This window comes from Rattus norvegicus, chromosome 15, assembly GCF_021556685.1.
Source record: "Rattus norvegicus strain SHRSP/BbbUtx chromosome 15, alternate assembly SHRSP_T2T, whole genome shotgun sequence".
Taxonomy (NCBI): domain Eukaryota; kingdom Metazoa; phylum Chordata; class Mammalia; order Rodentia; family Muridae; genus Rattus; species Rattus norvegicus.
The window spans coordinates 5,107,541-5,128,910 of NC_141548.1; the positions used below are offsets into that span (position 1 = coordinate 5,107,541).

General features: G+C 42.4%; 1 protein-coding gene across 3 annotated transcripts in view; it reads right to left on the bottom strand.

The window, feature by feature from the left end:
* Nucleotides 1-21,370, bottom strand: part of LOC148000684 (disks large homolog 5-like) — a 132,931-nt gene that overhangs the window by 85,219 nt on the left and 26,342 nt on the right. Inside the window, exons 1-4 of one of the 3 annotated variants that reach the window (XM_087586922.1) lie at nt 5,939-6,138; nt 5,036-5,198; nt 3,742-3,873; nt 3,107-3,283 (exon numbers count right to left, since the gene is read on the bottom strand). The exons of the other annotated variants lie outside the window; for them this stretch is intronic. Coding sequence (XP_087443048.1) covers nt 3,107-3,283; nt 3,742-3,873; nt 5,036-5,198; nt 5,939-6,014 — 548 coding nt within the window. The 5' untranslated portion in view covers nt 6,015-6,138. Of the gene's footprint in view, nt 1-3,106; nt 3,284-3,741; nt 3,874-5,035; nt 5,199-5,938; nt 6,139-21,370 lie in introns of those variants that run through there. 3 annotated transcript variants of the gene reach the window in all.

Sequence of the window (21,370 nt, forward strand, 5' to 3'; positions counted from 1 at the left end):
ATACTCATGCAGAAAATAAACTATACCACTCCTTTGTTTATGTGTATCGTAAAACTATTTGTGGGGAGACCTAAAGGCACTGGGCTCAGATAATACAAGAGAGCACAGACTGGAGGGATCAGTACACAATAGCCAGAATCTCTATGGATCACATACACTTCATGGACGGAATTTCTTTTAAAATGGACAAGAAAAATATTCTGAGCTGCTCCTAGGTGACAGGTGCTGAGAACTATGGAGAAAGTCACACACCCAATAAGACAGTTTATAAGTACAGGGAATCTACTTGGGTCCTCTCATCCTGTGCTTTCAAATCCTCTCAGTGACACCGAAATGATGCTGCATCTTCTCAGACAAGGCCTTTTGCTCAGTGACCAGTTTTTGCTGATTCATGGGGTCCTGCAGACTTTCCTCCATTCTCTCCTCATCCTGGTCATTAGAAGATTATATTGTCCATGGAGACATACATGTATACAGACACAGACAGACAGACACCCAGACATACACACTTTTGAACTCACCCAAATATATTTGTTCACATATACAAGCAGAGTATTTTGCAGAATGTGGTTAGTTTCCCAGTTAATGGTAATAGAAGGGATCACCCAGTCTACTATTGTGGCATAAGAAAAAAAAAAAACCTGGAGTGGGGTAAGTACACAGTGAGCATAGCCTAAAGACAGCTCAGCCAATAAAGTGTATTCCCCTGAAAATCAGAAATTAGAAATGTGACATCTAGGCCTGTTAGCCAAGCCTGCTTAGCAAGGTCACAAGGCCGTGCACAGGAGGCTGATTTCAGGAAACAGAGCACTGGGGGGTGGGGCAGGTGAGCCTCTTCAGTCCTCTGCTCACTGTTTCCCAGTGCATGCAAAGTGAGCTGCATTTTTCAATATGAGGTCCCTTTACCATACAGTACCTGACAGGGGAAACAAACTACCAGCACAAACAGCTAGGAAATCTCCATAATCACAATCCAAGGTAAAACTTGTACTGGGATGCTATCAGATATAATTCGAGTAAGAGAAGGCTAATTCAAAGCCAAATGCTGGCAGGTATAATCAAACTCAGCCGCAGTCCATGGAAGGGCTGGACAACATTGTACCTTTTCACTTTCTGACTGATGGACATCTGGGTAATTTTGCTTCATGGCTGCTCTGAGGTGAACCACTAAACACTAATGTGCCACAGTTTCTCTGCTCACACCTACTTCTTGTTCTGGAATCGCTGTGTCAAAAGGTTGAACTTTCACAAGAGTTGTACACAGCTTCTCACAGGGCTACCCATTTGACACCTCCAGCAATGTCTGAGGGTCATCACTGTTCTAAACCCTCCTTACAGATGATTTTCACTCAGATCAAATGATTTTGAATAACAATGGTTAAGAGTGCCACAACACAACACAGGGTGAGTGCTTTGGACGATTTTGAGCCTAAGTTTCTGTCTGAGGCAAAGATGTGATTCCACCTCAGCATAACTCCTGGACATCTTCTGCTTGCAGATTCAACTCTAAGCAAATTAATCTTTCAATTAACAAATTCCAGGCCAGACTCCAAAGCCAAGGTATATTCAACCAAGTTTAGGCCAATCTGGAAAGAAAGTGGTGGCAGGTAACGATTAACATAACCAGGATGTTGAGAAGACACAACAAGCCACATGACCTTCCAGTGTTACTATACACTGAGAGCAAAGAAGGCAGAAGAGCCCTGAGTCATCAGTTTCGACACTGAGGTATATAGATTTCACACAGCAGCCTCTCCTCACATCCCTGTACCCTATTCAAGTTTTCTCCAAGTAATATCAATGTTTATGAATAGTTTTCCCAGTGTAAATAGTTTGAATAGTGATCAAGACCCCATTAAGAACAGTTTAAAATGTAATTGGAAAGATTATGTTTTCTCTTCTTCTTTCTCTCTCAGAGTGTTTGTGGTGTGTGTGTGTGTGTGTGTGTGTGTGTGTGTGTGTGTGTATTTTTACATGTTTCTAAATATGCACATATAGACTTATACAATATATATAAATATATATATATGTGTCTGTGTCTGTGTTCAGAAACTTGATGACTTCACACACACATGTGAAAAAGCACACATATACACACACTTATATATATAAGACACCCATATCACAAACAATTAAAACAAACAACTTCCAAAGTACAATATGCACCATAGTCATAAACATGACCACACATATATGTACCCACAAACACACAAAAAACACCCCCCACACACAGAGTCAGAGAGAGATGGAGAGATGGAGAGAGGGAGAGAGAGAGAGAGAGAGAGAGAGAGAGAGAGAGAGAGAGAGAGAACAGAAATCATAAGTGAGAAGCAGAAAAGAATGGGGAGGCCATCAGGCTGGAAGAACAGTTGCTGAATACAGATTAGGCAAAGGAAATGTGTCAAGTGAGAGCGTAGACACTGCTCTCCATCCCTTATAGAGTAAACCTGTGTAGGGAATGCACTTCTTGGGCACACGAGGTTGAGAGAGCTGGACAAAAATATCCCTCTAATCCTCACATATCTCACACAAACCCTCACCCTGAGAGAAGTCTTTCCTACATCCCTGTTCATCCAGTCAGCTCCAGGACATAAGCCACAGGAAAGAACACTAAAACACTGACATAAAACAGGACGGACAAACTGCTTCTCAAGCTCTGTCACTAGAAACCACGTATTAGACAGGCAGGAGGGACCATTTTCAATGTACGGGGAAAAGGAGAGAAAGTCCACAAGCCCCATCATGATTGACAATGAGAGCCATTCTTTTGGCAATTGAACTGAACTCTAATCAGTTCTGTGCACTACAAAGACGGCTACCACATGGCATCCCGCTAGCATAATGGCATGTAAGTGTGCAGTGTGTGATCAACAGATCCCCCTTAAGGAAATGCATTTTCTAGTTGAGCAGGAGGATTTGGTTGTCAATCCTCCAGTTTCTTGCATGAAGCTAACATCACAGAAAGTTTTGTAAATGTTCAAAGAGATGAACAACTGGATGAGACCTAGGAGAGTGTCTGGATAAGGTGGAGAAAGGTTAAACTGGTTTGACTTGGTTTATGCTTAGATATCAGGAAAACCTGCCCTTGATGCTTCATTCATCCTACCCGAGGCTGCTTGTTACACGGATTTTCATACTGGCTTCCCCACAGAACCTTGTTGTTTCCTTAATAGACTCTTCCAGTGCAATCTGTTCCCATAGAAGCTCCCTGTTCTCATGCCGTGCTCTCTGGGCATTGTTCTTCAGCTCAAACAACTCAGTTAGGAGGGGGCAGAAGCTGCGGCTGAGACACAAAGAAAAAATGGTGACTCCCAGCTAGTCTCCAACTTCCTCCCACGTCTCCAAGTCCATTACTCCTTCTAGGGTCCTGATCTGAAGAGAGTCCCAGATTATAGTCAAAGTCCACAGTAGCCATGGAGCATGACCTAGATACAGGTCAAATGGAGAAAAGAGCCACATTCCAGAAGACTCAGGGCACTTCTCAAAAACCTGACACCATTGATTCAAGTTTTTCCCAGAAGAGGACTTAATCCCCATGTGTGCTTATTTGTCCATTTTATTAGAATGTCGCTTGGAGGCCAATCTTTCTGTGTCCTGTGTGTCCTAGAGCCTTCCTTAGACACAGGCTTCCTGGTCTGCTTCAAACACTAAAAAGCCTGATCCTCACTTTACTTCAAAGATAAGAATGGGCTGACACATGCTGTGTCCTGTGCTGGGGTCACAACCTTGTAAGTTACTCACCAGTACCAGTCATTTTCCAGTGTGAGGTGTGTACATTTGACCAAAGCTCTATTGACCTGCTCACTCATTTTCTTCATGTCGGTCATCACTTCCTGGTGCTGCATCGTGAGCATTTCAGACTCAAAGTTGTTCCTGTGGTAAGGCATGGTCCAAGGATGAAATAACATTATGAATGAAGGATTCAAGAATTACATGAATTCAGACTGAATCCTGAACTACCCCAGCCTAGGACATGCCACGCCCTTGCTTCTTGGTACTGGGTCATTTGATATTTATTAAGTTTATTATTGTGAACACGGAGACAGCAGTGCCAGGAAACAGAAGGAGGGAGCTGATTTGCTTGAGCTCCCTGAGGGGGTTTGAAGGAATAGACTAGCTTGCCAAGAACATTCGAGGACCCTGTGTCACAATCCAGGCTCCAACTTAAGCCCATGAAGAGTATTCTCCTGTTCTTAGGTAACAATTCTCAATCATAGAATCTATTGCTACATGAAAACCCAAAGGAACATGAACAGTATTTACAGGGAAAAGAATTTATAACACGCACCAGGAGATTCCCATGTGCGTCCACCTGAGCAGATGTGAAATGTTCTACTGCTCACAGTGAGGCTCTCACCCTCATCATTATCATGCCATGGAAATTGACACACGATAATTCTCAGGCCAAATCAGTACATAGAATACCCAGATCTTAAGTGATACACACAAACACACTCACACATGCATACACACACACAAACTCACACAAAACACACTCTCTCTCTCTCTCTCTCTCTCTCTCTCTCTCTCTCTCTCTCTCAAATACAATTAGAATGCCAAATAAATATAAGGATGTGGCATTATCTCCAAATACAATGAATAAAATCAGAGAAAACCAGTGATCCCCTGTTGTCAGTCCAGTCACACACTGTGAGGCAGCAAGTGGGATTGGGTCCCTCCAGCTCTTCACAGGACCTATTGAACCCAAAGCACCTCCACGTCAATTACAACAATGATTGGTTATAATCAGAGCACCTAGAAATTCCCACAAGCCAACACCTGTCCAGTCTCCTTAAACCACACAATGAGAGCTCACACACTACTACCCTCACTCCCAGACTGTGATTCAATCAGGCCACAGGCTATGATTTACGTTTGTAGGAATTAAAATAGCCTGTGCCACCATCCCATTCCCATCTGAACTTCACATTCTGATGCAATCAGGAAAGTGATTTTGACCATGAGGACACCCTGGAGTTGTAGCCTACTGTGATGTGAGGAAATGTGGATTTAACAGAACTTGCATTGTGACTACCTGTCATTTAAATTCTTTCCCGGGTAATCGGCCAGGATTCTCCCGAGTTCATCTCTCTCCTTCTGCATCTTCTGGAGAGCAATTTTGATGTTCTCCAAACGCTTCATTCTCTCCTCTTCAACAGGTGTCGTGGAGGGTTGGGACGATGCCTTCTGATCAAACTCTGTAGGTAGATAAATACCAGTAAACAGGCATATATGTGGACACAGTGTCAAGAAAAACTATGCTTACTCTAAACAGAAGTCTGAGGATGAACAGTTCTACAGATACAGTGAATCCCTGACAGAGCAAGAAAGCTATCTTTAAGCTGAACTCAGCTAGTTCCCTGTTCCCACCATCAGAGCCATATGATGACATATGCCATCATAGATATAGACCACACCTCCTAAAGCCATTCCTCTGTCACTGAAATTCTAAAGCTGGCCTAAACAAGAAGAATTGGAGGACCTTCTCAGCTAATGTCTGATGTGAGGCAGGTAAGTCCTTGAGTTCAAACTGCTTAACATCTTGAATCCCTAATCATGTGTGTTCAAGGACAAAGTAACTGAGACCTTGATATATGACCAGGAGAGTATCCCTCTTGGCATCAATTACCCAAGTAATCTACAGGACACTGCTGAGAATGAAGTGTTTCAACAGCCGATCCTGGAAGAGACACTTTGTTATTCTTATAAAGGCTCATCCTGGTATTCTTTGACACTGCCCAGGACACTAAAGAGATCCAAGGAAAGCCCCTTGACATATAACAGTTCTTGGTTTTCTGTCAAACTAATGATCAGAAATTATTGTGTCTGGGTCAGCCATTAGGAAGACTGAGGCTCTAAATCATACGTCCTACTCCTGGAAGGACCAACACAAGCCAACCTGCTCCAGGGAGCTCCCCTTGCCCTGCCCAGTACTCACTTGACCTCCTCCATTCGTCTTCTTCTCCAACATGATAGAAGGCTGGCCTCCCTCTGCCTTGGTCTGGTGCCTGCATGGATATGATTGTCCCTCCGAAAGAGACTGAGGATCCTGGAGAACATGCCTCCTCGGGAACCCATTAGGAAATGAAGGGAAATCGCTCAGGCAGTTGGTGTCACCACAACACTGCTGACATCACAGAACATTCTAGTGTCTCCTGGATACAAGAGAATTTCCAGGGAAGACACTACCGGTGATGTCAGTGGGAAATGCCATAGCTTACTTGCTAACTACCTCCACCCAGACTGACCAGTTTCTGCAGTGGCTTTTCCAGAGACTCACTTTTGAGCCAGGAACACCCATTCGCTCACTCTCCTTCCAGAGCTTCAGAGTTCTCACTCCTTCATTACAACTCAGTTGCTGAGGAGAGGGAGAGTTGTATCAGACCTTGAAATGGATAGAACATCTTTGTTAACAGCCAAAGGTCTAAAGACCGTGGATGAGGGATATTCTTCTTCCTGAAATGTATAAACCCAGTGTCCATGCATGTGACATATAGTCCAATTTCTACAGTTGTTACTGTTCCCCAGAGGCCAATATTTTTTTCCTTCACCTTTAAATGTATGCAAGTTGGAGTATGTTGTTTCATGGAGTGTGCCTTGAGAGGGGTCATGGTTTTAATATATTCACCCATGTTTTTTCCTGAAATCTCTGTCTTACCATCCCATTTTGTGCAATGGAAACTCCCTTTTCCTGGCAAAAAAGCTTCTCAGGTATAGAACAAACATCAAATTGTAAACTTTCTGTCCATTCTTAAAGTTAATATCCCCAAAATTGAGGGAGGAACTGAGACCCAAGCGAGAGCCATGGAGGGGCAGAATGCAGAGGTGCTGCTGGCCAAGGAAGAGCAGGAGGAAGCAGAGAAGCTGTAGCACATCATGGTGCACACCTGAGCACCTGCTGTCTTCACTCAGAGGACCTACAGGGTGCTTAACTATCATTTATAACTCAGTATCTGGTGTCCTCCTCTGGCCACCGTTGGAACTACATTCAGAGGATCCACAGACAAAAGTCATCCCAAGAACAATTCACCAAAATAAATAAAAATTAGTACATTTTTCTTTCAAAAAGGCATACAAATGTATGGTCAAGTCAAACAAAACCCAAGGAAACACAAGAAATGAAATATTTCACAACAACCCAAGAGTGCAAGAAACAGTATAAAAACAATCTCTTAGGGGTTGGGAATTTAGCTCAGTGGTAGAGCAAGGCCCCGGGTCGGTCCCCAGCACAAAAAAAAAAAAAAAAAAGAAAAGAAAAAAAAGACCAATCTTTTAAATCTATAATAATTCTATATGTATTTCTCGAAATAGCAGTTGGAGGAAGCAGGCTGTCATGCTCTTATAAGTTCCATAGCCTCATCAACCCTTGTGACAATCTCCACCTGTTTGATTTTTTCTTAAGCACAGATATGTGTGAGTTAGAATCCCGAGGTCTGTCTGGGATCAGACTGTAAACTGTAGTCAATGTAACACTGGCAATCATTAGCCACAATCTTTAAGTTTCCCTTGTAACATCAGAGCACAGCCATATCTTTGGAAAGCAAAACTCACCCTCCACCAAACTATCCTCCAAAATCCAGTCTCTCCAAAACACCAAGTCCATTCCTCATGCTATAAAGTATGACGGCCAAGTCTTGCATATGAAGGATCGATATTGCAGGCTCTAATACCTCACCAAAGAGACATTGCCCTAAATTCTTTTACAAGTCCGGTTTCCATGATAAGAGTTATATTAAAATATTATCCCAATCTAGACCTGTTTCCCTGGGTTGGCACATGCCACGTGTTTTCTCGAATGACTCCTTTTTTAAGCCAACATTCTATTACAAATATTACAAATTTTCAACCATACCCAATAACTTAAAAGCCAGTCACCTATAGCCAAGACATGTAAAGCTTATTATACATTTAAAACCAAACAGAAAAAAATGAAGTGACTACACATATCTTTAGTACTTAGATCAAACACCATTTTTACTTCTTTAGCTGTCATTTTAAAAGAAGCACCTTGTTACCTGTTGATTCCAAATATCACAGTCAAAGATTTCTCTAAGAGAAACAGCTAACAGCTCCATTACCATAGAAGCTTTGAAGCTGCTGGCACCTTTAAGGCCAGCTAGTGTAGACATTGAGCCAGCCCCCTGGGGAGCTTCCCCAGTGGACAGACCTAGGCTCCTAGCTACATTCCTCCATTGAGGCAGGATTCAGTCAGAGACACACATGGCAGTTAACACCAGAGATAACCAGTTATCTAGGATGCTGGGCTCCAAAGGTCAATTGAAACTGTTTTATTTATTTGTTCCTTTCTTGAAAGGACTTAAAACTAAATCAAGGGGGAATCAACCAGCATTTAAAGTTTTCACCATTTTTTCTTTTAAACATGAAACACAAAACATTCAAGCAACAAGAAGCACAACCCAGACATACATTGACATCCATGGACAGCTTGGTGCAACAAGGACAGACAATAGACATAGAGGGAAGGAGCTAGATGGTGTCCCACCAAAAGGACTCAGATACCCTACCTAAAGGACACAGAACCAGAAATAAGCACTTCTCCAATAGGAGCCAGCAAGGAGGCAGGATGTCCCTAGGAGAGCTCTTAAAAAGCTTAATCTCACTTTCCTTCTTTTGCCAAAGCATCTGTGGAGAGTCTGGGAGGAATGTTTTTCTCAAACCATTTTCTCTCTTGTCTAGGGTGTAATCTGTCTCTAATCAGGGTCCAAAGACTAAAAGCATCTATGAGAATTAACTTTGCTTCTCTAGATTTTAGCATAACTCTAAAAGAACACGTACACAAAAACATTTGACCATTATTACCTTGTCCCTTTTTACAAGGTTTACTCACCAGTACCCCAAATCTTTATTTTTCTTTGCACGTGCTTTCAATGCCCACGGTGCTTCTGTATCCTGCTTACTGGGACCTTTCCTGGCCCATTTTCCCCAATACGTCCCTCCTTCACTGGCCGGCTTCCTGGGACCATCTTGTCAGGTTGTCCTCTCTTTTCCAATCTTGGTGGGACCTCCATTTGATGATGCCTGTGTCATCAGGACACTCAGAACCGGGCATAGGCCTATAAGAGTTAAGAAGAAACACACACTCGGGTCATTCGTGTTAAAAGAAGGCTGTCCACGCTTTACTGAGATCTCCTTATATACCAGAGGCAAAAGCCGTGGAAAAACAATAAAGCAGGTGTAAACCCCAACCAGGAAAATAGGAAAACAGGAAAAATCTGCATCGTGGCAAGTCCCGACCCCAATACAGGGGCGTAAACAACTTCTTAACAAGAAGAAGCTGAAAGGCTCAGCAAGAGGAATGGGTGCCATGGAAGGTCCTGGCCCCAAATCAGGGACCGAGAGAAGCTGCCAAGGGTGTAAACAACTCTGGCCATAGTAGGCTGAAAGGCACAGCGAGGGGGAAGGGAAACACTCCAAGGTAGGGCCCAACAGGCTAATATAAATATATATTGGAAAAACTAAAACACTGTATATGAAGAAAAATAATTAAAATGTGCTACATATCTAAGCATAACATTCATAATAAAAGAAACTCAAATGACAGAAATTCATAAGAAATATTCATCATCCTTCTACATCACACAAATGCAAATCAAAATTACTCTGAGATCACTTTTCACACTTGTCAGTATGACTAAGGTTAATAACACATGTGACAACTCAAGCTGACTGGGTTATGGAGCAAGGGGAACATTCATACTCTCCTGGTGGAAAGGCAAACTTCTACAGCAACTTCGGAGATCAGTATGATGGTTCTTCAGGAAGGTGAAAATTGTTGTACCTTAAGATACAACTCCAGGTCTCATGTCCAGATGTTGATTCATCGTAGAATACAGACCCTTGCTCAACCATGTTCAGTGAAGCTCATTTATAATGCTTAGAATTTGGAAATATTTAAGTTGTCCCTTAACGGATGAATGCATAAAGAAAACGTGGTGCATTTACACACTGCATTGCTGCTTAACAATTACAAAAGGCAAAAAGGAAGCATGCACTATGCAGGACAATGAATGGATCTAGTAAAAGTCATTCTGGATGAGGCAATCCAGACTGAAAGAGACAAATGGGATACATATTCACTGAAATGTGGGTGTGGGTGTTAGCTGTTGATTCTTCAATCTGTGTGACTGTATGATCAGTTTAGTGTGAGGGTCTAGGGACGTGGGCCAGACTGTCCTCATTTAGGGAAGTACAAGTTCACTCATGGATGGCTGAGGGACACTGTCAGGGATAGGAATGTGAAATGTGAAGAGACAGGGCGAGGCAGCAATGGAGGGAACATAGAGAGGGACAGCTAAAATGAGGCACTGTATCGAAGCCTAAGAGAGTAGAAACCCTAATTGCTTTTTAAATTGTTTTATAAAGGTAACTAATGATTTATTATAGGTTCAAGGAGAAAAGTTAAAATGTTGCTTGGGTTCATCTATGTGAAATTTCAATAATAAGTAAGTCACAACAATTATGGATTTTGACTTTCAATGAACCTGCTACAGATAATGAATATCTAGTCCTTATGGAGACGTCTGTTACCATCTATTATACACTAGTCATTTTATTTGTTTACATTTCAAATGTCATCCCCATCATTGGTCTCTCCACTTTGAACCCCCATACCCTCCCAATCCTCTTTGTTTCTAAGAGGGCACTCCTCCATCTACCCACCCACTTCCACTTCACCCCTCTAGCATCCCCCTTCTCTGGGACATCAAGTTTCTACAGGGCCAGTTGCCTCCCTTCCCATAGATGTCAGATGAGCCAGTTGTTGCTACACATGCTCTACACTATATGTATCAGGAGCCATGGCCGGGACCATATATCCTCTTTAGTTGGTACTTTAGTCCCGAGGAACTCTGAAGGCTCCAGTTAATTGATATTGTTGTTCTTCATATTGGGTTCCATCCCCTTCATCTCCTTCAGACTTTTCCCTAACTCTTTCATTGTGGTCCCCAGGCTTAGTCCAATGGTTGGCTGTGAATATCTGCATCTATGTCTTGAACAGAGGCCCATGCAAGGCTAGAAGGAAGCCTCAGACTCCAAAGTAAGGTAATAGGATGTAATTCTGTATTTGCCCAGAAGATGGCGACATAGGATCGTTTTCACAAACTTGTTTCTCACTAACCTCTTAGTTCTGTCCAGCATGTCAGGAAAGTTCCACAATGTGCTCTGTGACTGAAGATCCTTCTCTTGCTGGAACTCGATCCCTGCGTGGAATACTCTCGATCGGCGATGGGCGTCTGGGTCGGTGGACGCAATGACTCCAGGAACTGTGAATGAATGGACTGAGTTGAGCAGACATTGAATTCATCTGAGTGGTTGGCATCTCCAGAACCTGCAGCTTAGCATCCATGGATCCAGGAGAGCACAGTGTGCAGGGCTGAAATCAGATTCTGTAATGGAGAGGCGGAAGAAACTATGGTTTTGAAGTATTTGTTCTTTTTGAAAGCACAAAGTGGGAGATCAGTCAGTTTTCCTCTTTTTGCAACATCTTACTCTGAGCTGCAGGACATATCCTGGGGTATATTGCTTTCCATATTCAATGGGCTTTTCAGAAATTCCAGTTTCCTGAAACGGCATGGCCATACTTTGGTGGACTGACTGGTAGGAAGTGGAAAGGTTCTCTGAGGGGCAGATGAGGAAAGGCCAAAAGAAGAGGAAAGAGACAGCTATGAAAGGGCTGCTGGTGGGTACAAGGAAACAACAAGCACATTTCTCAAAGCCCTATTTTACTATAGCACTGTGGGAAGCATAACCACAAGCTGACAGAAACAAATTGTTAAAATAAACAATGCATTCGTTCCCATCCCCCAAACTACTCCTTTTTTAACCACCAAGGTCAATAGAAATTTAAGCCTCAAGTACACCTTCTCTTAAGGTTCCATACCTCAGCAGGCTGAAAAATCTGCCAACAGGCCTTGACCTACCTTGACTATGCCTAGCAGGCAGACCTTCTCTCTCTTTCTTTTCCTCTGTTTGAGAGCAGGAGCAAATGACTTTATTCTGTGGGAGGATTTCCATTATCAACAAACATAAATTTTCCGAAGTCATTAAAGCTAGAAGGCCAATCATTGATGGGCAGGTGTGGTCAGGTCACTCTACCTAAACTATCCCATGGAGAAAAGTAAAAGTGACAGCCATACCTGTGTTTAGGAAACAAGATGTCGCAGGTGATTTGAGTATGGGTGCTGAGTGGGAGAGAGGAGGTCATGAATCTAGCTGGAAAAGCCCACTCCACTTTTAGATGTGTTTTGAAAGACATATAATAGAAATTTAACTGCAACAAAATTTTGTCAGCAAATGTGCTCTAATGATAGGTGGTTAGGTTTTGGGGGTCATATTGACACAGAAACTGGATTAGTGGTAATATCTTGGGAAGTAGCTTGTGTTACAAGGAGAACTTCAGTTATCCCTTGCCTAGGCCATCTACTGTCTTCTCTTCTCTTTTTCCTCTTTCACTCTTCTATCTGGGCTGATGTAGCAAAAGGCTCTTCCCAGAGACAAGTCAAAGGAGAATTAAGGTGACATCTTTAGCCTGTTTTCTTGGAGACACATTGGACTGGAAAGGCTGTGAGGGAACCAGGTGGGAGGAGACTGCAAAAGGCAGAACGAAGCAGTGACTGCACTGGTCGTGTTTCCCATTCTGTCACAGAAGCATTTGAAGAAAGGAGGGTTCCATTGGCTCAGAGTCGGGAAGCACAGACTCCATCCTAGAAGGGGTGAGTGTAGCCGTGAGAGGTGCAGTTGGTAGAAGTGGACTGGCTGGCAGGATGTGAATGAGACTCTTACTATGTGGGTGGAGCAGGGAGCAGAAATAGGGAAATTCTAGCTCTTAGCTTCCTCTCTGTGCCATTCAGTGCAGGCACCTGGCCTGAGAGTTATGGTGTTACCACCATTCAGAGTGAGCTTTACGTCGATTCTCTCCCCAAAACCCCTCAGAGTGACATTCAAAGGCCTGCTTCACTAACACACTAGGCAATTTTTACCTTCCTCAAGTTGTCAGTGACCAGCAGCAGAGCAAGGCAAGAAGGTTGCACGGCCATTTAGAGGGAGGAATCAAGGAGTGGTATCCGTGCAAGCCAGAAGAGACCTACAGGAAAACTGGACATCAAAGAGCCACACACATTCTCTCATGGATTCTCATGGTTTTCCCAGGGTGAGATTCAGATGCATGTGGTAGCTAAAGGCATTTCTGGCTGAAGCCGGTTTTCCTATGTGACATTAGGAAACAGTTGTAATAAAAGAAAGTTTCAAACAGCAAACTGTTCTGATTCTGATGGACACAAGTCTGATACTAGGCTGGAATTCTGTTCATAACTTTCGATACTTTTGAAAATAAAGGATAGATAGTATAATGTACTCGAATCCTAAAATACTGTGAAGTATGCATTTCATAAATATGCATTACATGATATTCAGTTGAAATTGCTGGGAATTGTACTTTCTTCTATCCCTATAACCACTTGGCTCTGGACAGAATTACTAAAGAATATGATGACTTGGGCTGTGTGTGTCTCTGTGTGTCTTGTGTGTTCTGTGCGTGTGTTTATGTGTGTCTCTGTGTTTCTTTAGGTATTTATGTGTTTATATATTTATGTGAAAATGGAGGCTCTGTCAACTTATGGTATTTTTCACAGTAGCTATTGTCCACAGTGTTTTATGAGATGAAGTCTTCATTATGGCAGATGGGCCATACAGAAAGATCAAAGTATGGGGTTGGGGATTTAGCTTAGTTGTAGACGCTTGCCTAGAAACCGCAAGGCCCTGGATTCGGGTCCCCAGCTCCGGAAAAGAAAAAAAAAAAAAAGAAAGATCAAAGTATAGAGGAAGGGGCAGGGAAGATATCACAGCAGTTGAAATCACTTACTGTTCTTCCAGAGGATCTGGAATTGGTTCCTGGTAACCATACAAAGACTAACACCAACCTCGATAGGCAAAGCTGTCTCCCAGATTCTGCCCACACTTGACAACCTCGTGATCCACCCACCCATACAAAAGGCAAAACACAGATCCGGGTCTAGTGGCTAAGAGTGACATGGTCTATCTAATCCGGAGGGGAGGAGGGTGGCGGCCAGCAGCAGGGCAGCGACAGGGGCGTCCAGAATACTCCAGGTCACCACCCTCCCCACCCACCACTTGTTTGGGTGGCTTTAAAGAGTTGAGTAAAATCAAGCTGGTAACCAACCATGACTGAAGGAGGATTTGATCCCTGTGAATGTATTTGCTCTCATGAACGCACTATGAGAAGACTCATCAATCTGCTCCAGCAGTCCCGGGCCTAATGTACCAACACAGAATGCCTTCGGGAATTGCCAGGGCCCTCCGGTGACAGTGGCATCAGCATCACTGTGATCTTGATGGCCTGGATGGTGATCGCTGTGCTCCTCTTTCTACTGAGGCCTCCTAACCTGAGAGGCTTCAGCCTTCCTGGAAAGCCCTCCAGTCCTCACAGTGGACAGGTCCCGCCAGCCCCTCCTGTGGGCTAACATCCTGGTGTGGGAAGCAGCGATTGTTTGATGCCCTGCACGACTGAACGACTGAAGAGAACATGGCATTACCTGTCTCTCCTTTTCCATCTGCAGTGTGGATGGTATTGTTTTCATGAGCTTCTAGAAGTTGCACTTGCCAACTGCCTTTGTTTCCTGTGTTGCCACAGTCCTTGTTTACAGTATACCCCAGTAAATGATTTCTTTGAAAAATCGAGGGCTGTGTTGGTTGGCCTAAGCTTAAACTTTCCACTTGTTCTCCCTGGAACCCTGACCATAGCGTCTGTGGTGGTTTCTGGCCCAACTGAAGGAAAATTAAGGTTTCTGCATTTAAGTATTTTAAGTGGTTTGGATAGATTTTAATTCTTTTCATAAGGTATATTCTGGTTGTCTGGTATGAGTGACAGAGCCATGCCGTAGTCACTTTACTGTGGCATTTTACCTATGGGTGGCAGTTTTCTGTAGTCCTTGACACTGATACTTTAGATCATTTTCCTTACAAAGTCCAGCTGGCTTATATGGCTAGAATAGGAAAATCGATTTGGTTGTTTACTGATTTTTTTTTAATTACCATTAAAAATTTCTGATGGTAATACTTTAAATAAACATGATTGATTAATATTTTTAAAAGAGGTAAAACACTCAGAGACCTAGAAAACCATGGATGGGTTCCTCTTTAGTGAACTGGAGTCACAAAAATGTCAGAATCACACAGTCAATCAGGATTCACCTGAAACCAGACACTACAGACATGGTCTCATTTACATAGAAAGAAGTGGCTGTTGGGAAATGATAAGCAAAGTTGCTCAGCACGACCATGAAAGGACTCTTCACAACTGGGCATAGTGACTCAAAGTGCCAATTTCAGTGCTTGGGATAAAGAAGTAGGTAGATTCCTGTAGGATCAAGGCCACCCTGTTTCACCCAGCAAGTCCATGATGTTTAGTTCTGCCAGATTATACTGAGAGGTCCCGTTTTTTCCCTTTTTTTTTTCATACTTTTTACTTGTGTGAGTATATTGTAGCTATCTTCAAACACACCAGAAGAGGGCGTCAGGTCCCATTGCAGATGGCTGTAGGTAGCCATGTGGTTGTTGAGATTTGAACTCAGGATCTCTGGGAGAGCAGTTGGTACTCTTAATCCCTGAACCATCTCTCCAACCCCTGACAGATCCTGTGACAACATACTGACTAAAACGCTTTATACATTCCTTCAAAGGGTTAATATTTCCAGGCTTGAATGACAATGGTGCATTATAACTTAGATGAAGTATTTCATAAGTGACACTGGTCTCAGATATTGAAGTGGTGAGTAAACGATCAGAAATAGAGGACGCCGCAGGCCACTGGATATCTATGCAGGATAGCAGTAGATGTAGTTGCACTTTTTACATAAAACACACAGAGCTTTCCAAACCTATTTATTTTTATTTTAGTTTGTTTAAGATTTATGACGTATACAGCATTCTGCCTGCATGCATGCTTACAGGCCAGAAGAGGGCGCCAGATCTCACTCTAGATGGTTGTGAGCCACTGTGTGGTTACTGGGAATTGAACTCCAGACCTCTGGAAGAGTAGCCAGTATTAACTGTGGAACCACCTCTCTGGCACCATTACTTCTATTCTAATCTGCCTGATGTCTCCAGTAATTTTCTTATGAATGTTCTCTTGGTATGATACAGTTTGATCTTCACCTGTGCACTCAGAAGGGACACACATCTGCAGCGACATGTTCATTTTGAGTTTTGTATTTGTAATCCAAGATCTTTTTGTTTGTATTTAGCATGGAACTATCTATGTAAACAAGGATGTTCTCCTCCCTGCCTCTGCCCTCCTGCTTGAACTCTTGAACTAACAGTGGACCACCACCATGAAAGGCACTTTCTTCTTTGTGTCCTAAATCCACAAACAAGCAATTATGTTTGTTACTAGGGCATACTAGGGCGTTATGAATATGCTATCACCTTAGATGGTTCATGACATGGCGTATAGATTAACAACTTGTAGCTGGGTATTTCGAGGCATTGTTCCATTGGACTAGACAGAAGACTCTGGCATGAATTTTCTACACTTGATCTTAGCCAAAAGGCTGAGAAGCGATAAATTTTCTAATGGCGTTACGTGCCCTATCATTTTTCTGAAAGTCCTTTGGACTTATGCCAGAGTGAGGGATGTGCACGAATCTCACTGGAAATTAAGTGTCCGTTTCCTTTAAAGCTGAGGTTGGGTTTCTTTTGAGAGAGGAGTGCTTGTGACTGGGATGATTCAGGAATCCTCCAGCCAAGGCAACTGTGGGAGAAGACATCCCTCAGGTGCACTGAATTCTCACTTCCACAAGGTGGCAGCCCATACCTAGTAATCCATATCCACATTTCTTCAGGACAAACACATAAGGGCCATTTGGCTAGAAGGGGTCAGAACAACACCACTCTTCTGTTCCCCTTTTATTGAGCAGTAAGTGGTGATCGCCCTTAGAGACAGCAGACTGCTGTGGTCAGAATGGAGGAAGGTGATAATTTAAGGCCTGTCACTGTAGGAATGAAAAGTTGACATTTTTATCTGCAGATAGTATAATAACATTTATGAAACATTTATGAAAATCCAAGGATATAATCATTAAGGAAAAATTTCAAGCTGATTGCCCATTAATTATTATATATCAATTGTATAAAAAATCAAAGAAAAGCTATTGCTAAGGAGTACTGATCAAAAAGACTGCATATTTTTATTTTTTCATTTTAATTTGGTTTCAAACAGTGTGTGTGTGTTCCTACATTTTAAACTGATGTGAACAAAGAGAAACTGTCCAGAGGGATAAAAAGAAATGATAGAAGAGGTAAGGAAAGGAAGGACAATGGTATTGAGAGGCAGAGATAGGCACAATATATGGTATATACATATATGAAAATTAGACACACACACACACACACACGTGCAATAGCAGCAAGGTACTCAGCAGGTAAAGAACTTGCTGCACTAGTGTGATTATCTGAGTTCAATACCTGGGACCCATGGTAGAAACATGAACTGAAAATTGTAGCACGTATGTGCACAGACACACACACATATCCACTGACAAAGAAAACTTTGAAAATTATAAGCATTTGACTTTAGAGGCAGAAGGATCAGGAGTTGGAAATGAGGTCACCCCAACATTCACTCACCTCAGAAAACCCAAGAACCGAGATTGAGCTAAGCTAATGAGTCCGATTAAAGTGAGGCAAATGTAAGAAAAAAGAATTTTAATGTGCAAGTATGCATGGCATAAACCACAACAAATATTAGGTTAGAAATATCAAATTGCGGGCTGGAGAGATGGCTTAGTGGTTAAGAGCACTGACTGCTCTTCCAGAGGTCCTGAGTTCAAATCCCAGCAACTACATGGTGGCTCACAACCACCTGTAATGAGATCTGATGCCCTTTCTGGTGTGTCTGCAGACAGCTACAGTGCACTTATAATAAATAAATCTTAAAAAAAAATGGCTGGAGAGATGGCTCAGAGGTTAAGAGCACTGTCTGCTCTTCCAGAGATCCTGAGTTCAATTCCCAGCAACCACATGGTGGCTTTCAACCATCTATAATCAGGTCTGGTGCCCTCTTCTGGTCTGCAGGTGCATACATGCAGGCAGAAAGCTGTATGATATATACATAATAAATAAATAAATAAATAAATAAATAAATAAATAAATAAATAAATAAATGTTAAAAAATATCAAATTGCTGGTCCTTTATATTAGTTGAAAGAAAGAAAGTAACAAAGAAGCAAAAAAAAGAGAGAAAAAAGAAACTAAACGACAAACTTATGAAGGGAAGTAGAAGCCATCAAAATGAGGGCAGGGAGTGAAAGAAAATGGGCGGGGTGCCATGCTTGAAGGAGGAAAAGACTCTCTGCTCTGATGAAGCTGACAAAGGTGGTGCCTGCAGGTCCTTCACAGGCGCTTTTAACCTGCCGGCTCAGCTTAGGCACAGTTGTTTGTCCTCTTGGATCCTGTGCGGATTCCAGGTAAGGCGGGCAGTGGGAGAGCCAGGTCTCCAGCTAACTGGCTAAGCTGCTGTGCTTCAGAGCACAGGGTGCTTTGTTGCAGCTTGAGCAGGAGCTCCTGAGTCTGCACAGCCGCTGCCACAATGTTTCCACCACACTCCTGCTTTCCTCCCCTGTGAAATCCCCTCCTGAGTCATGTTTGCTGCTTGCCGTGTACTGAACTGCTGCCAAAGGAAAACAAGCTCGTTCCTGAAGAACTATTGCTGAACAGGTCCTCTTCCCCATATCATAATAACTTTTCTCTTCCATTACCTATGATGTGGGCTACTTATTAAAAGTAGTTTGCAAAAAACTTTGCCTCCATCCTGCTGTAGTAGAAATAAGAAAAAAGCAAGCAGGTCCTTTTGTAGAAAATACTTTATCAGAGGTCTTAAGCTCCTCAGGCTTCCTCAAAGAAGCTCTGAAGGCAATTTTAGGAAGTATCTAATTATATTGTATGTGATAAAAGAAGAGAGGCACTTGGGTCAACTAAAATCCAACTTTATCAGTCTGCTCTCTTAGTCTTCAGTGCATCTATCCAGGCTCTTCTGGCTTTTAGAGTCTCTAGCGAGAAGTAATGTGTGATTCTCATGGGAGGACTGACTGTGTATGTGAACAGTCCTTTTTCCCTTACAGCTTTTATTACACTTTATTTGTTCTCCATGTTTCCTGTCTTAGGTAATATACGCACAGGGGAATTTCTTCTCGACTCCAGTCTGTTTCATACTGTGTGCTCCTTTTACTTTGATAAGTCTCTTGCTTAAGTTAAGGACATTTTCTTCTATGATTTCGGTTGAGAATGGTTTTTTTTTCTTGTTTTTGATTTTTATTTTTGTTTTTTTGTCTTATTTGCCTTTGACCCAAGTTTATTTTCATCCTTCCTATATACTTTATTGTCTTTATCATTTTATTATTATATTTGTTATTTAGCAGAAAAATCCTACTTCTTGCATGTTTTCTCCCAGGATTCTCTTACTTACTTACTTACTTACTTACTTCCTTTCTTCCTTTGCTTTTCCTTTATTCCTTTCCCCCCTCCACTCTTTTCCTCCCTTTGGATTTAAGATTTCCTCTATCTACGTATCCATTCCTTCTATCATCTCTTCAATGCCTGAGGTTCTCTATTCCATCTGTTGGAGTCTGTTATTAAGGTCTGCCTCTGAGAGACTATTTGAGTTCCTACATTTTACTCATCCACATCTCTCTGTTTAGGTTTCCTTCATTCATTTCCTTCCACAGTTAGTGTTTTCACAGATTTCTTTATTTTTCTCTTTAAAGACCTCTATGATATGTGCAAATGCTGTTTTACAATCTTTTTTTTTATTCTTGTTCTTCAGTCATGTTGACATATTCAGGGCCTTCTGTCATAGTGTTGATGGGCTCTAATAGAGATTTGAATGCCCTGGCTGTTACTGGTTGTGTTTCTATGCTGGTCTGTAGTTATCTGGGGTTGGGAAGATTGTAATTCTAGGGGCTGGATCTGGTTTTGTGTGGTAGAAAGTATTTGATCTCAACCATGGATTTCTGCCCATACTTTGTCCATTTAGTTTCTGGATAAAAGGTGCACACAAGCTTTATGTTTATGATAATCCTTAATCAGCACAAGAACTGAGCAGATAGCTATCCTCTGTACTATTATGCATATTTCTCCAAAAGTTCCATTGTGTAATTTGCCATGGTTTTGTCTGAGCTGCTTTTCACTCCAATTAGCCCACTCACACGGCCATTATTTAAAGATTCTTACCTCCTGGTGGCTTCTCCTCTATTTATGTTCTTCTTTCTACCCCTGTCTGTCATGGTCTCCTCCCACCCCCAAGCTGGAACCACCAGGGAACACCTGTCTTAATTCTGCACAGCTTTTGACTATAGGCGTTTTAATTTACAATTCAGAAATAAGTTGGTGGTAAGGTCACATAAGAGTATGCATTGGTGTTTTCTTTCTTTCGTTTGTTGTTGTTGCTATTTTTAATTTGTCTTTGCTTGTTTGGTTGGTTGGTTGGTTTTTGAGACAGTGTTTCACTACTGTATTAGCATTTTCAAAAGCCAGTTGCTTGATTAAGATATCTGGGGTCAGAGAAAGGCCTGAATGTTAGTATTCTGCTAGCAGCCTTCTGATGAAGATGTAGAACTCACAACACCCACTGCACCACACCTGCTTAGAGGGTGACACGCCCCCACCTTAAAGATATTGGACTAAACATCTTAACCTGTAAGCCACTGCAATTAAATGCTGTCCTTTATAAGACTTTCAATGGTCATGCTATATGTTCACAGCAGTAAAACCCTAACTTCACCGTCCTCTGAAGGATCATTTACCCAATGTAGGGGACTGCCAGGGCGTTGAGACAGGCATGAAGATCTGAGTTCAAGGTCAATCTACACAGGAAGATCCAGGACAGGCAAGCTGAGGCAGGGAAGGAGTGGAAAACAGGAAGCTAGTGATAATGGAATAGAATGAGGTGAGCAATTCCAGCACCTCCGAGCAGCAGAAGTCAGCAGCTTTGCCCACAAAGCCCTGACTTTAGTGTATCAATCTCAGATGAAACGTTCAACTTTACACTGAACATTTTTAAGACTGCTATGAACTATGGGAATTCTGGAAGTTGACCTAATGGATTTTGCATTGTGCTATGTCTAGATGTGGCCCCCATAGTCTCATAGGTTTGAAGAAGCCTCTGGAAGCCTCAGAGTGGAATGTGAAGGTTTGTATATGCTTGGCCCAGGGAGTGGTACTATTATACGGTATGGCTCCTTTGGAGTAGGTATTTCCTTGTTGGGTCAGGTGTTTCGCTGTGGGTCTGGCCTTTAAGACCCTCATCCTAGCTGCCTCAAACTGAGTATTCTGCTCGCAA